Source organism: Canis lupus, chromosome 6 (assembly GCF_003254725.2).
Source record: "Canis lupus dingo isolate Sandy chromosome 6, ASM325472v2, whole genome shotgun sequence".
In the NCBI taxonomy this organism is placed as follows: domain Eukaryota; kingdom Metazoa; phylum Chordata; class Mammalia; order Carnivora; family Canidae; genus Canis; species Canis lupus.
In genome coordinates this window covers 15,935,953-15,949,133 of record NC_064248.1, presented here as the reverse complement: position 1 = coordinate 15,949,133, position 13,181 = coordinate 15,935,953, and the positions used below count along the sequence as shown (strand labels likewise).

At 53.0% G+C, this 13,181-nt stretch overlaps 1 protein-coding gene across 3 annotated transcripts in view; it reads left to right on the top strand.

Moving 5' to 3' along the window:
• DNAAF5 (dynein axonemal assembly factor 5) overlaps positions 1-13,181 on the top strand; it is a 46,648-nt gene that overhangs the window by 22,678 nt on the left and 10,789 nt on the right. For all 3 annotated transcript variants that reach the window (XM_025415977.3, XM_049111212.1, XM_049111211.1), the window contains exons 5-10: positions 863-1,095; positions 2,121-2,333; positions 6,009-6,152; positions 7,676-7,844; positions 9,761-9,908; positions 12,514-12,664. In XM_025415977.3, coding sequence (XP_025271762.3) covers positions 863-1,095; positions 2,121-2,333; positions 6,009-6,152; positions 7,676-7,844; positions 9,761-9,908; positions 12,514-12,664 — 1,058 coding nt within the window. The remainder of the gene's footprint in view (positions 1-862; positions 1,096-2,120; positions 2,334-6,008; positions 6,153-7,675; positions 7,845-9,760; positions 9,909-12,513; positions 12,665-13,181) is intronic.

The following is a 13,181-nucleotide window of genomic DNA, read 5'->3' as shown; positions in this document are numbered from 1 at the left end:
GTGGGCAGAAAGATTTTTTAGGGCACATTGCCAACAAAGATATAAATAAGAACATGAGAAGCTGCTCCATGTCATTAGAAAGTGAGCATGAAGCCACAGCAAGCACCACGTATCCTGTCAGTGGCTTTCGCTGAGGACTGGCCACTCAAGCACAGGTGAGGACACGGAGGAGCTGAAGTCCCTGCCCAGGTGTGGGGACATGACAGTACAGCCCCCTTGGGAAAACCGCTTGGCAGTTCCTTCAATCAAATGCCACCTTCCGTGGAACCCAGTGGACATAGCCACAGGTACTCACCTGCGGGAGCAGCCACTGTATCCATATAGACTTACATGTGGTACTTGTCTCAGATTCTTTGGCAACAGCCCAGCCCAGGAAGGCATGCTGACACACGATTGACCCTGGATCATTGTGGGGAGAAGGGAGCTGGGCAAACCGAAGTGTGAACCACACAACTCTGGCCAGAGAGGGTCCGTCTGTAGTGACAGGAAGCAGATCGCAGTTGCCTGGGCAGGCAGAGAGCCCTGGAAGTGCTACAGGGGCACAGGAGGCTTTGGGCGTTGGGTGCATCTGCATCCTGATTACAGTGGTGGTTTACAGGTGTGTCCATGTGTCAAAACTTACCAGATTAGGCACTTAGTGTATTCTATTGTGTGTCACTTATGCCTCAGTCTGTACGAAAATTTGAAGCTAAATTAGAACAATGTGGCTTCATTTCTGCTCTCAGAGGTGGTTTACATTTTTAAGATTTCAAAATGAAACATGTAGGTGTCCCTTAAACCAGGGACACATGATGAATCAGCTTTCCCAGGATTCACGGAGGTTTTATTTGTGAACTTCCTGTCTTATTCTTTCTACCACCAGAGAATCGCCCTGTGTTGGGCTGTCGGGAGCTCGTCTTCAGAAACCTCTCCAAGATCCTTCCTGCCATCTGTCATGACATCACCGACTGGGTAGTAGGAACCAGGGTGAAGGCTGCACAGCTGCTGTCAGTGCTGATGCTCCACGCCGAAGACCACATCACGCAGCACCTGGAGGTTATCCTCAGAACCCTGCAGCGGGCATGTGCTGATGAGGACAGGGCTGTGGTCAGCAATGTGAGTTGTCTTTTACTGGTCACGTTCGTTGAGCTGTAGCTTATAAGTTATAATGTTCACCTATGTGAGGTCACTGTCTGCTGGTTTTGATCAATGTGAGCCGCCATAGAACTGCCACCACAGCTAAGATAATGTTCACGTCTCCCTGAGATCCCCTTGGGTCTTGGCATCCTCCCCACCCTCTGCCACCCCTACTCATGGGCCGGTCAACCCAGATCTGTTTTCTCTCAACACTAGCAAGCGATGGCTCTGTACAGGTGGATTGCACAAGCCTGTCAGCCTTACCTTTGACACACTTGTCCCTGCGAGTCTCACTTGGGCAGGCAGGACACCTCCCTGGCTCTGGTGGCCCTCGCATGCCCACAGACTCCTGGCCCAGCATGTGACAACCGGCATCTTCTTGCTTGGTGGTGGCTGGTTCTCACTGCCACCCACCACGTGGCTAGCTGTTAGCATCACCACGTGCATAGGTAGAAGCAGGTGAGCCTCAGCGGGGTTTGCTTCACTTGTCCTGTCTGCCCCATGAGCTCAGCTGGTGGGCACCTTTACTGAGCAACAGGCCATTGGGCCTCACTCTGGATGCGCATGGGCATGCTCACTCCTGCCCAGAGGACATGTCATGGGGCCCATGACAGCAGCCTGGCACAGTGGGGGATATCCCTATATTATGTCACTGGGGGATGTTGTATAAATGGAGTCATGCACTATGTATCCTTTAGAATTGGCTTTTTTTAGTCATCCTAATGCCCTGAGGCCCACTGTTATGATGCAGAGTGGTGCCCACAGCATGGCACTGCCAGCATGTAGCCATTTGTTCATAACAAGCCTAGGTCACTGGCAGCACTTGAGGGGCATGAAGCCCTGCCAGGACTTGGCCTTCCTGGGAATCAGAACCCTGCAGAAGCTAAGGGCCAGGGGGACTTCCTATTGCACACACACAAGGCTGGCTGTGGTGGGCTGGGAGCCCCACAGGCAGATGCACAAGTGCCCGGGGCATCCCGTCAGCTTCTTGCCTTCTCTCACAGTGCATCAGATCTGCAGAGCTGGTTGGAGTGTTCGTCAGCCCAGAAGTGTTTCTGAAGCTGATCTTATCCGCGCTGAAGAAGTCACCCTCCCCCGCCGGCCTCCTGGTCCTCGCTTCTATCATCCGAGGCTGCCCTAGGGAGGCCCTCCAGCCACACTTGAAGGTCATTGCCACGGAGCTGGCCCAGCCCCATGTCTGTCAAGGATCTGAAAATGTAAGCTGTGGGAAGGGAGGCAGGCATGAGGTTGACCCTCTACACAGGGAAGGTGGGTGGCGCCCCCTGCCTGAGGCTGTTAGTACATACCTGTTGATCATTATTAGTAGATAGGGCAGGGGTTGGGCCTGCACAAGGCCCACGGCCAGGGTACCACCACTGACACCATCTTGTCTGGGGACCTGCCTGCTTGCTGCCTCCTTCTACTCTGTCCAGTCAGCGGTCATTCATGTTAAAACTAAACACATGGAAAATGCAGGTCCTGCTTCATGCCAGCCACCTTCCATGTGCCCAGTGGCCACCGTGCAGGACAGTGTGGGATAGGGCGAGGGATGGGCTATGGGGCCACAGCGTCCTTTCCCACCCCCGCTCTTGGTCCTCAGCCTATCACCACGAACTGGCTCTTTACTTGTGTACCTCAGCATTGTCATCACGTGCTCAGAACAAGCAAGCAGATGGCTGGGAAATGGGTGTGGGATTCTGTACACAGTTACTACATACTCGCTTTATTCTACATCGAAGCAGTTTGGGTAGCTAGGCTTAATCGTTTGGAACAATTTATAATTGGGTGCAATTGAGAAAAAGATAAGGACTTTGTTTTTGTTTGGCTGTGACAGTCACTAGGCCCTCCTGCTCCTCTGTAGGGAACGGGGGTCTGTGCCCCCTGATTGTCCCCTGTGGCGCAGGCCTGGGGACAGCACTTGGGGCTGGCCCAGGCAGGGGTGGGGGACCAGCTATGTCTTCAGACACGGACGAGTGCTGGGACGCATCCTACTTGGGCTGATCCTTCTCCGGCATCAGGTGACAAGGTGGTCCCATCACAGCTGTGAATCTGCTCGCAAGGCGGCATGAGACGTGGCAGGTGGGAGGTGGGGCTGAGGTCTCAGAGGGGAGTGTTGATGAGCCATTCTCCCTGACCCCGGTGCTTTTGACACGGTTCACCTTTTCCGAAACCTGTTTTTAACATAATTGTCAAACCCACATGAATTCTGCATTTTTACTCAGGGTGGTCTGGTAATGATTCTGATTCCTCTACATAGATTTGTGAACCAGCTCTCTGTTTCCTAAAAGGCTAAATTTGAAATTTTGTGCACGTGTTTAAATAGAGATCTACAAATTTTATGGGAAAGAAAATATTTCATATTTTAGCGTCATGTATAGAAAAATCTATTTTTTTAAGGTTTTATTTATTTGAGAGAAAGACAGAGATAGCAACAGAGCACATGAGTGGGGAGGAGATGGAGAATGGAGAAGCAGGTTTCCTGCTGAACAAGGAGCCCAACCCCGGCGGGACTCAACCCCACCCCAGGACCCTGGGATCATGACCTGAGCTAAACGTAGACACTTTACCCACTGAGCTACCCAGGCGCCCCTACAGAAAAATTTAATCCCTTAATCCATGAAGTTCAGATTATGTATTTGGCTCTTCATCTTCCAGAGGTTTTTTGAGGACGAATTTCTACATTGATGTTGTTTTGTTTTTCTTTGTTTTGTTTTGTTTTGTTTTGTTTTCTGTAGGCTCCACACCCAGTGTAGAGCCTGTTGTGGGGCTTGATCTCACGACCCTGAGATCATGACCTGAGCTGAAATCAAGTTGGTCTCTCAACTGACGGAGCCACCAAGTGCTCCTGTAGTGGTGTTTTAAACAGCATGATCATGCTTAGTGTCTCATCAGATGTGTTCCAGGCTCAGGCCAAGGAACCAGCCATAGGGAAAACCAGAGATGCCCATTTCCTCACAGACTCAGACATTCAGCAAAGGCAGTGAACACTCAAGTTTAGGCAAAGGCTCCAGATGCAGTCCTTTTTCCCCTGCAGCAGGAAGGAAACAGCATGAGCTTCCTGCCATCATTCCCCAGGAGCTGGGAGGACCAGCTGCTGACATCTTTTGAGAAAAAACTGAAGGGTAGAAACTCCAGCACCAACCAGACAGAGGCTCCCTGAGGCTGCATGCCGGCTGCTGCAGGGCCTGGTAGTGGCAGGTGCCTCCCCAGGTGTGTCTGGCCAGCGCCGCACCTGGGGCTAAGCTGAGGGAATCCGATCCTTTCCTTTGAAATATTTGTTTTGTGACATGTAACTGAGCTGAGGAAATTGTTTGATACCGTAAGGGTAACTCATTTATTCCTGTTGAACAAACACAAACCATGATGAGTGCAGGGGCGTGGTCACCGTAGAAATGTCAGCCTCTAGCACTTTCTGCCATAAAGTTTCGACAACCTCAGATGACACTTTCAGGAGCAGGAGCTAAGATGTCATTTTGGAAACTCGCCTCCACTGTGCCTTGGTCTCCCTCTTGAGGTGCAGGTGGAGGGGAGGGGAATGTTCTCTGCTTTGATATAAACAAATCTGTGAATGCCAAGGCCAAGATTCCCAGAGATGGTGCCACACTTCCTACAGAAGGGCACATGTAGAAAAGCACGCAGCTCCTTGCAAGGTCCAGTGCACCCCAAGACAGCCAGCCTGAGCTGATGTCGGCATGCATCTCAGGAGCTGAGAGTGACGCTCTGTCAGTGGTTACTCTAGGCCGTTCTGGAGATTAGCTGAAACCATGTCCTCAGACACTTGGTGACTGCCCACCTAGGCCTAAAAGAGATCGGGGCATGGAACAAGTGAGAATGTGAATTAAACACTAGTCTGGCTTCCCAGGGTTGCTGCACGTGAGCAGCCAGGCAAGCGTGAACCACACTCCTCTGTGATCCAGTGTGAATTCTTTGTTTGAAATCTCATGATTTATATCATTTGTGCATGAGCCCAGAACTCCTCCAGAATTGCCTTTGGACTTGTTCCCATTAGTGAAACCGCCTGAGTGCACACCTCCTGCCCTCTGCGTCGTGCTCCTGTCCCATCCTCTCTGTCCTTTGTGAAACATGCGTGAGGCACACATGGAGGGACGTATGAGAAGCACGGGGTGGGGCACGGGCATTAAGGAGTTCTGCTCCATGGTTGATGAAGCTGAGGTCTGGGAGACGAGCGGCTGAGTAGACCTGGCTGAGGCACCCGCCGTGTCACCCCCATCCATCAGGAGGCATGTCCTGAACCGCAGAACTTTTATTAACTTTTATTAAAACTTATTACAGAAAGACTCAGAAATGGTCAGCAGTAGAGAAAAGAGCAGAATGAGCCCCCGCATGCCCCCACCCAGCCTCTGCAGCCACGGGCTCTGGCGCGCCCATCCTGTCCACCGTCCTCCACCTTGTCTATTACCCTTGGGGGCAGGTTGGGAGGGATGGGTGTTTGCATGTGGATCCAAGATGCCCTGTTTCCCTTGTGAATTTTATGGGATGTGTGGCTCATGCATAAGACCTGCTTTAAACATTAACTGAGAGACTGCTAAGCAGTTCTTTCTTGGGCTATGTTGTTTTCCCTGGAAAAGAAAACTGAAAGTTTTCCCATGAAAGAAGGCACTCCTGTGGTCCATGCTTTCTGATCCATGGCACTAGTGTGCTGTGTCCTGTCAGTGTGGGCTGTGGGGTTGGGGGAGGCAGGAGGTGGGGAGAGCAAGTGCAGGGGGTGGTGTAGTAAGGGGGGCCCTGGGAGGGGGGCAGGAGCTGGGGGCTAGTGCAGAGGGCAGAGGGTGGGGAGTGAGGGGTGTAGTAAGGGGGACCCTGGGAGGTGTGGTAAGGGACAGGTGGGTGGGGGGAGGGCTGGCTCACAGTACTCCTTTTTTCCTTCATAGCTGCTTCATGGGGAGCACCTGCTGCTCTGCGTGCAGACTTTGGTTTCCGTGTGCCAGGAAGACTGCAGAGGATGCAGCTTGCAGCTCATGGAAGTGCTCGTGACCATCATGGCGCTCTCCGGAGCCACAGGCCTCAGTGACAAGGTAAGGCTACAGGGAAACCCCCACTTTGCTGTGTGGGTGATGGAGCTCATGCCTGGGAAGGTGCTCATCTGACCAAATGGAACCACCATCCAGAAGTCCTCCTGCTGTGGAAACTGAAGCCTCAGGCTCCCCTGACTCAGCTGACTAGCATAGTGGAGGACCATGTGGGACATTTGGGATGAGTCGCTCATGCGGTGGCCCTCAGGGGGTAAAGGATTCTAGAGAACCTGCAGCTGCCCGTTTATTGTCATGTCTCAGAGGGACAACAGCTACGGACAAGCAGGACAGGAGCCTGTCCTCAGCTCCAGCCTGTGACTGACAGCCTATAGAGAAGATAGTGTCATAATCTCCCATCTCATCACAGGCCAGCTTTATAACACTATTTCTGTTTTCTCAGCTCTGGGTTTAAGCTTTGAAAATTCTTCTGATGTCCAGTTCCCCTTGGGCCTCAGGGACCATCTCCAGAAGAATGTGGTTCTCCCCCTGGTCCTCTCTCCACCCCCGTGGGCACACCTCTGTCTGGGGATGATGTGCCTGATGGAGAGGTGCCTGGGCACTTCATAGAACCTGTGCCCCATATCAAGGAGGTCCTCTGCCCTTCCTCTCCTTTCCTGGGCCTCTCAACTTTGTTTTGTTTGTTGTTTTTTTTAAAGATTTTTATTCATTTGAGACAGAGAGCATGAGTTGGGGAGGAGGGGCAGAGGGGGAGGGAGAAGCAGACTCCCCACTGAGCAGGGAGCCCAATGCAGGACTCAATCCCAGGACCCTGATATCATTACCTGAGCTGAAGGCAGATAGTCAACCATTTGAGCCACCCAGGTACCCCCCACATTTTTGTCTTTAAAAGCCACTGTTCCACAGAGCACGTATCAGCAGGCAGCTCATCACCACAGGGCCACAAACAGTACATGCATGGGACACAATAGAAGGAAGCTGGGCAGCTGTCAGGAGGCAGGCTGGGAGGTGGCTACAGACCTGTCTCCTGCCCCCCCCCCCCCCCCCCCAGAGGGTGGTTGTCTCAACTGGAAAGCCCAGTTGCAGGGTGACCTTGGGCCAGCATAGTTTTTGTCTGATCAGTTCAGTGCCCTGCTGCCACCTTGCTCCCTGCTCCCTCACAGATTGGGCTGGCTGACGCCCAGCTCTCCCACCACAGTGGGAGCTGAGGACCCCAGAAGGGAGCGGCCTGCCAGGAAGCTTGCTCTCCCTACGTGCCCCTGGCTTTGTGCTGAATGGGGGCACAGTGGCTGAATCTCGTAAATGCACGTCTGTCTGTTTTGTTACCTGTTGTGCCCACGGCACTGACGCCATGTGCATAGTGGCGGTTAGATGAGCACCTACAGTCCTAGCCCCAGCAGGCACTCCAGGGGCTCCTCTTGTCATGCTTCCTCAACGATTGGGTGTTTGAGGTTGGCCTGGTCACTAGCCGCTCACATGCCTCAGTGGGTCTCGCTGTCTGATGATGAGGATGGGTCCCCCCCCCCCCCCCCCGAGGGCTTTCCCCAGCCTGTAATTCACACCTACAGGTTCAAGAGACCATGGATGCTCTGGCCACAGTGCAAGAGGTCAACAGCAGGCAGGACCTCTACCGAGAACACATAGGCCCCCTTGTGGAGTGGCTGGCAGCGACCCAGAACGACTGGACTGTCCACTCCGTGGAGCTGCTGCAGCTCACTGTGGTAGTCACCCATGCAGGTGAGTTCCCACCATGCCCAGGCTGGACCCAGGGGGCCACAAGCCAGCTGAGGTGGGGTGACTCATCTCTCCTGCCCATGGGAACCAGCAGTTTGAGAACCAAAATGTTAACTTTAAAAATGCCAAGAAGATTACTTTTCAAGACTTTATGTAACATGGCTGCTCAAAGCCTGCCAGGTGTATGGGTTTGATGTTAAACCTCAAGTTTGGGCCTTGTCATGGCCTCTCATGTGGCCCGTGTTGAGATACACCTCAGCATCATTGAACTTAGTGCTGCATGGCCAACGGGTGTTCTGCGTGGGCCTCCCATCCATGCTTCCTCCCTGCCCTGTGGAAATCCCTCTATTGGACCAGCCCTGGGGAAGCTTTCACTGGAATGCTTCTTTTTAAAAGATGATTCTTGAAAACAACAAAAATTACTTTCAGACCTGGAAGGGCAGTTTCTGTCCCTAATTTAGAAAGCCACCAGAAGCCACTTCCCAGTGCACTGGAACCTGCAAGCCTGCACACCGTTGAGGCTGATCAGGAAAAGCTGGGTTGTCAGCCAAGTGCAGGAGGGGCGGGCAGTATGGGGGGTGGCATGGCTGCTCTGCACTTCTCCTTCAGTTAACCAAGTATTTTCTCAGAGTGTGAATACTGTGTATTTACACTCTTTGTTTGAAAGTATCCTGTTTGGTCTGGAGAGGTTCCTTTCCCAGTGCCCCACAACCCGCATGGTGCTGGCACACCCAGGGCACACCGGTCTATCCAGTCCTCAAGTACTTCCTGCTGGATCTCACATCTACCCGTTTCTTTGTACCGTTAGTGTTGACAAACACCCTGCAGGTTGGAGGAGTTTTTTTCTCATTTTTACAAAGAGCATTTAACAGACTTGACATGTTAGAAATAATGCATTTTTGGTGCACACATGGTAAAAGGGAGACAGTGATGTGCACAAGCTAGGTGTGTTTTTACAGGAGGGGCAGGAAGACATTCAGTGACTCCTTTCTCCTCTTGCTTGTAAGCAGGAGATTGGTATCTTTCCTGAAAGATCCCACCTCCTCCTCCAGTGAGAATTGTCTGAACATTGGCCTTCTGTGTGATGTCAAAGGAAAATAAACCACAGAGGGTGTGAGCAAACATTCGGTGCTCAGTCGTGCTGAAGGTATCCTGCTCCTGGGCCATATCGTCCCATCTAGTTTGTTTCTCTTTCTTCCCCAGACCCCACACCTGGCCTCAGGTCAACAAAGGGCTTTGCTTTTCCATCTTGTGGCTTTGACGCCCAGTTTGAGACAGAGGATCTGAGAAGACTCCAGTTGCTTTGCTTGTTTTTGGGCTTGTTGCAAATGGACAGGCACGTTGTGAGCAGGGTGGCTATGAGAGGCGCTATCAGTTGTACAGTGCTGCGAGGGCCTGCCTGGCTGGAGTGGGGGGCCACAGTGGCACTCCATGACCGTGTCCATGCAATCAGAGTGCATGTCTACACCCCAGGGACTGTTTATTCCAATCACGACTGAGAGCACTTCCAGTACTGAAAATCATTCCTCATGTCTGAGGCCCTTGGTACTACAGGCGGACCTGCACCAGTGCTCTCGAGCAGCGCCTGAGTAGAGCGATGGCTGCCAAGTGTAGGGGCAAATATTAAACACCTTACGTGTTCTGAATAATTTATTTTGGTTGATCTTTAAAATATTGCTTAACTTGAATTTTTTTAAGTATCTGGGAAAATATAAGGAAATAGGAAGTTTCCATGTTGAATGATAAGCATGATTTGGGGGTTAAATGTTTTATAGTGACACCCACGATCCGGAAAGGAAAGGAAGGTGGTGGGACAGGGCGTGCTGGCCCCCGCCTTCGGCACAGGTGCTGACCCTGCAGCCGTGGGCTGCTGTCCATCTGCGAGCAAGAACCGTGGGAACTGGGTGTGTGTTTTCCAGGCCCGGCGCTGGGAGAAGTGCTGCCCCACCTCATGCCCATCCTTAGGAGCTGCCTCCAGCCAGCCAGAGACCCGCAGATGCGCCTGAGGCTCTTCTCTTGCCTGTCACGGGTGCTGCTGAATGCAAAGCAGACCATCGACTCCCAGGGGTAAGTCTGCCTGGCCTCTGGCCTCTGTGGGGTCCTCTCAGACAGGAGCTGGGGTCACCCCGGGCTCTGGCGCCAGCCGCTCTCCCTGGGTAAACAGCCCTGCAATGAGAGCCCAGTCGGACAGACACGAAGTCAAGTCATTTTCGTGTGGCCGTTAAAATTCCATTGAATGAAGAGGTTTCAGGGAACATTAACTATTAATGGTTTATATATTAGCTGTTCTCACTTTTAATAGTCTTTCGGTACCTTTCAAACCTAACAAAGAATGGATTGAATCACTGTTAGAAGATTCTGTCCATGAGAACTTTGAGGCAGCAAACACTGAAAGACCTCTAATGTGGCAGCTCTGCAGTGAGGGATGGAGAGCAGAGATGCTGGTGGGAAGGACAGGAGTGACCTAAATCCGTCGCAGGGCAGAGCTGGGTGCCATGGGGTAGAGTGGGCAGTGAGGCGTGAGGGGACCCCATCCCCTTAGAAGGAGCACATCCATCAGGGCTCTGTCACTAACATGCTAGGACATTTGCTGTGGGCTCTGTCAGCCCATCAAATTGCAGGAATTCTGTTTCATGCTTGTCTGCACAAGGCTTTGAGCCTACAGTGGCCATAAAAAGAGACAAAGTGAGCCCTGGGAGCCCTCCCGACAGCAGAGGTCCACATGGATGAGCCCCAAGGGCGTATGGACACAGGTCGGCTGGTGCCTCAGAGCCTGTGCTTCCCCACATCCTCTCCAGGGGCCTGAATGGGTGACCCTATTCTGCCGAAACCTGTCCACTGGCCACCTGCAGGTCCCACTCAGAGTTGGCAGAGCATAGGCGTTGAGAGAGCTATCCTGGGTCCTTGGCCTCACTAATACCTGATGAAAGTGCCACAGCGACAAGATGGGCTCCTCGGTTTGAGGAGGTGCCATTTTGGGGGGCTCCCTCCCCCGGACAGGGCTGCCCCTCCCACAGAACAACCCCAAGCTTGGGCCCTGGGCACCGTCCCATCTGTCCCGGCCGACCCACTCAGGTTCCATAATTGCTCTGGGCCGTCCCCACCTCCAGACATGCAGCCTCTGCCCTCCAGGGTGTCTATAGATGTGTGACAGGCCTTGCTGGCCACCACCTGGCTCCGTCTGGTCCTCGAGGCTGACCAGGGACCAGGGAAGGGGTGACAAGGGTGGTAGGAGGTCCGTCTTCAGAGCACTGCCCACAAAGGTAGCTGGGGTTGAGGAGCAGGGCACTCACGGTCTCCTGAGGTGGCATCAGTTCTGAGGGAAGTCTGGGCGAACCACCTACGTGTACGTCTTCATTCCAGCAAGGACCCACCTACAAAGCCGCATGCATCTTCTCATGCACAGGACAAGCCACTCCAAAAAGTCAGGTGCTTGATCTTCCTCCCTGATGTGTCACTGTTTTTTCGGCGCAAGTTCTGACTGACCCTGGCCACACATGAGGCCCCTGCCTGTATCCCCACAGCCGAGCGGCAGTCTGGCCAGTGCTCAGCCCTCCATTCTTATAGCTACTTTACCTGGACACTCAGAGGACAGGACTCAGGGTTAGGTCCTTCTGAAGAGACTCTTGTGAATCACTTTGCAAGAAGCAGCAGTTCCTTGCATAACAGTTAAAGCACATTGAAAACCTAATCTGTGTGTCTGTGTGTCTGTGTGTGTAGACCATCCAGAACCAGATTTGCTCCTTTGCCTGCATCGCTGGTTCTGGGATGCCCCCTGCTGGAAGCAAACAGGTGGAGCCTTATCAGAAAGTTGGGTCAGTCGGGGATGAGGCTGGAGACAGACCAGAGGGATGGCGCAGGATGCAAGGAGAAGCAAGGGTGTCGTGGAGCTCGGGCTCCCCCCAGAGGCTTTACCTTTTCAGTATTCAAGAGCAGCTGGTATTGGGACACAAGCCACCTTTGAAATATGCTTTGGAATGAAATAACTTGAATTATTTGTTGAACCAAACAGGTTTTGATGTAATGGTGAAGGCACAGTGGGATTCGTTAGGACACTCAGGTGCCCCTCTGTGCAGCTCCTACTAAGGTGCCCAGAGTGTGGCTCTGCAGCCCTGAGCTGGCCAGGCAGAGTGGGATATGTGAGTTCACCATCCAGATGATGTGCCCTTATTACTGGTGGGAACATCCATGTCTCCATGAGCTGCAGCACTCAGGCCCTGGGTGCAGACCTGCAGTGCTCTCCCCTTGGGTGGAGGGGAGCATGCCCACAGGGGACAGTTAGGCATGTGTCTGTGTGTGTGTGTGTGTGTGTGTGTGTGTGTGTGTGTGAGAGAGAGAGAGAGAGAGAGAGAGAGAGAGAGAGGTGGCCACACCTACAAGTGACTTTGCCAGCCTGGTCAATGTGCCTGGTAACTTCCTACCTCCTCTTTCAGAGGCAAGGGGAAAGACTGACAAAGCCCTGCAGCAGAGGGGTGGGGGCACCCTAGAGGCTCAGAACCTCTGAGTGGGCCCAGCAGAGGCTGGGAGGAGTTCTAGAAGGCCACCAGCTCTCCCTCTAGCTGCCTCCTCCCCTGCAGGGCACCTGCCCCAGGGAAACCTTCGCGCCCTGGTTCAGGTTTCCCCTCAGCCTGGCTCCCTTGTCTTTACCTGTGCTCCCATGTTTCCACCCCAGGCAGTTCCACCACTACCTCGACACTGTGACGAAGGACATCCTGGTCCCCAATCTGCAGTGGCATGCAGGGAAGACCGCCGCAGCCATCCGCACGGCAGCTGTGTCCTGCCTCTGGGCGCTCATCAGCAGCGAGGTCCTGTCGGAAGAGCAGGTGGGGCTCCCAAGGGCACCTGCCCAGGGGAGGAGCACGTGCATGCAGTGGCCAGACCCTGCTTTCAGCAACCCACAGAGGGGAGGGAACATGGGGGCTGCAGGCAAGGGCAGAGCACAGGCTGGTGTGACCCGCAGCATTTGGTGTTCTGATTATCTGGGGGTTTTCAGAGGTTTACATATTAAATGTTACTCTTTGCAGAGCAGAGAATGTAACCACAGGAACCTAACTGAGTTGGGCAGATGTTGGGGTTTATGAGTTACTGTGATTCCTACCTGCAGTTCACATGGGGATCAGGGAAGCAGGCGCAGCAGTGTGAAAGCCTTGCTGTCACTGCTTAGCCCCACATCTGCCATGCCTGGCCAGGGACTTGCCTACTGTGTGAGCTCTACCTCCTGGTACACTCAACTGTCATGATCAGAGTTACAATGTCCCCTGAATTTTGTAGGGCACAATAGACAGCCATTCCAGTGAATAGCAGACTCTGTAGGATTTATGTCTAAGACTTTGTGAATAA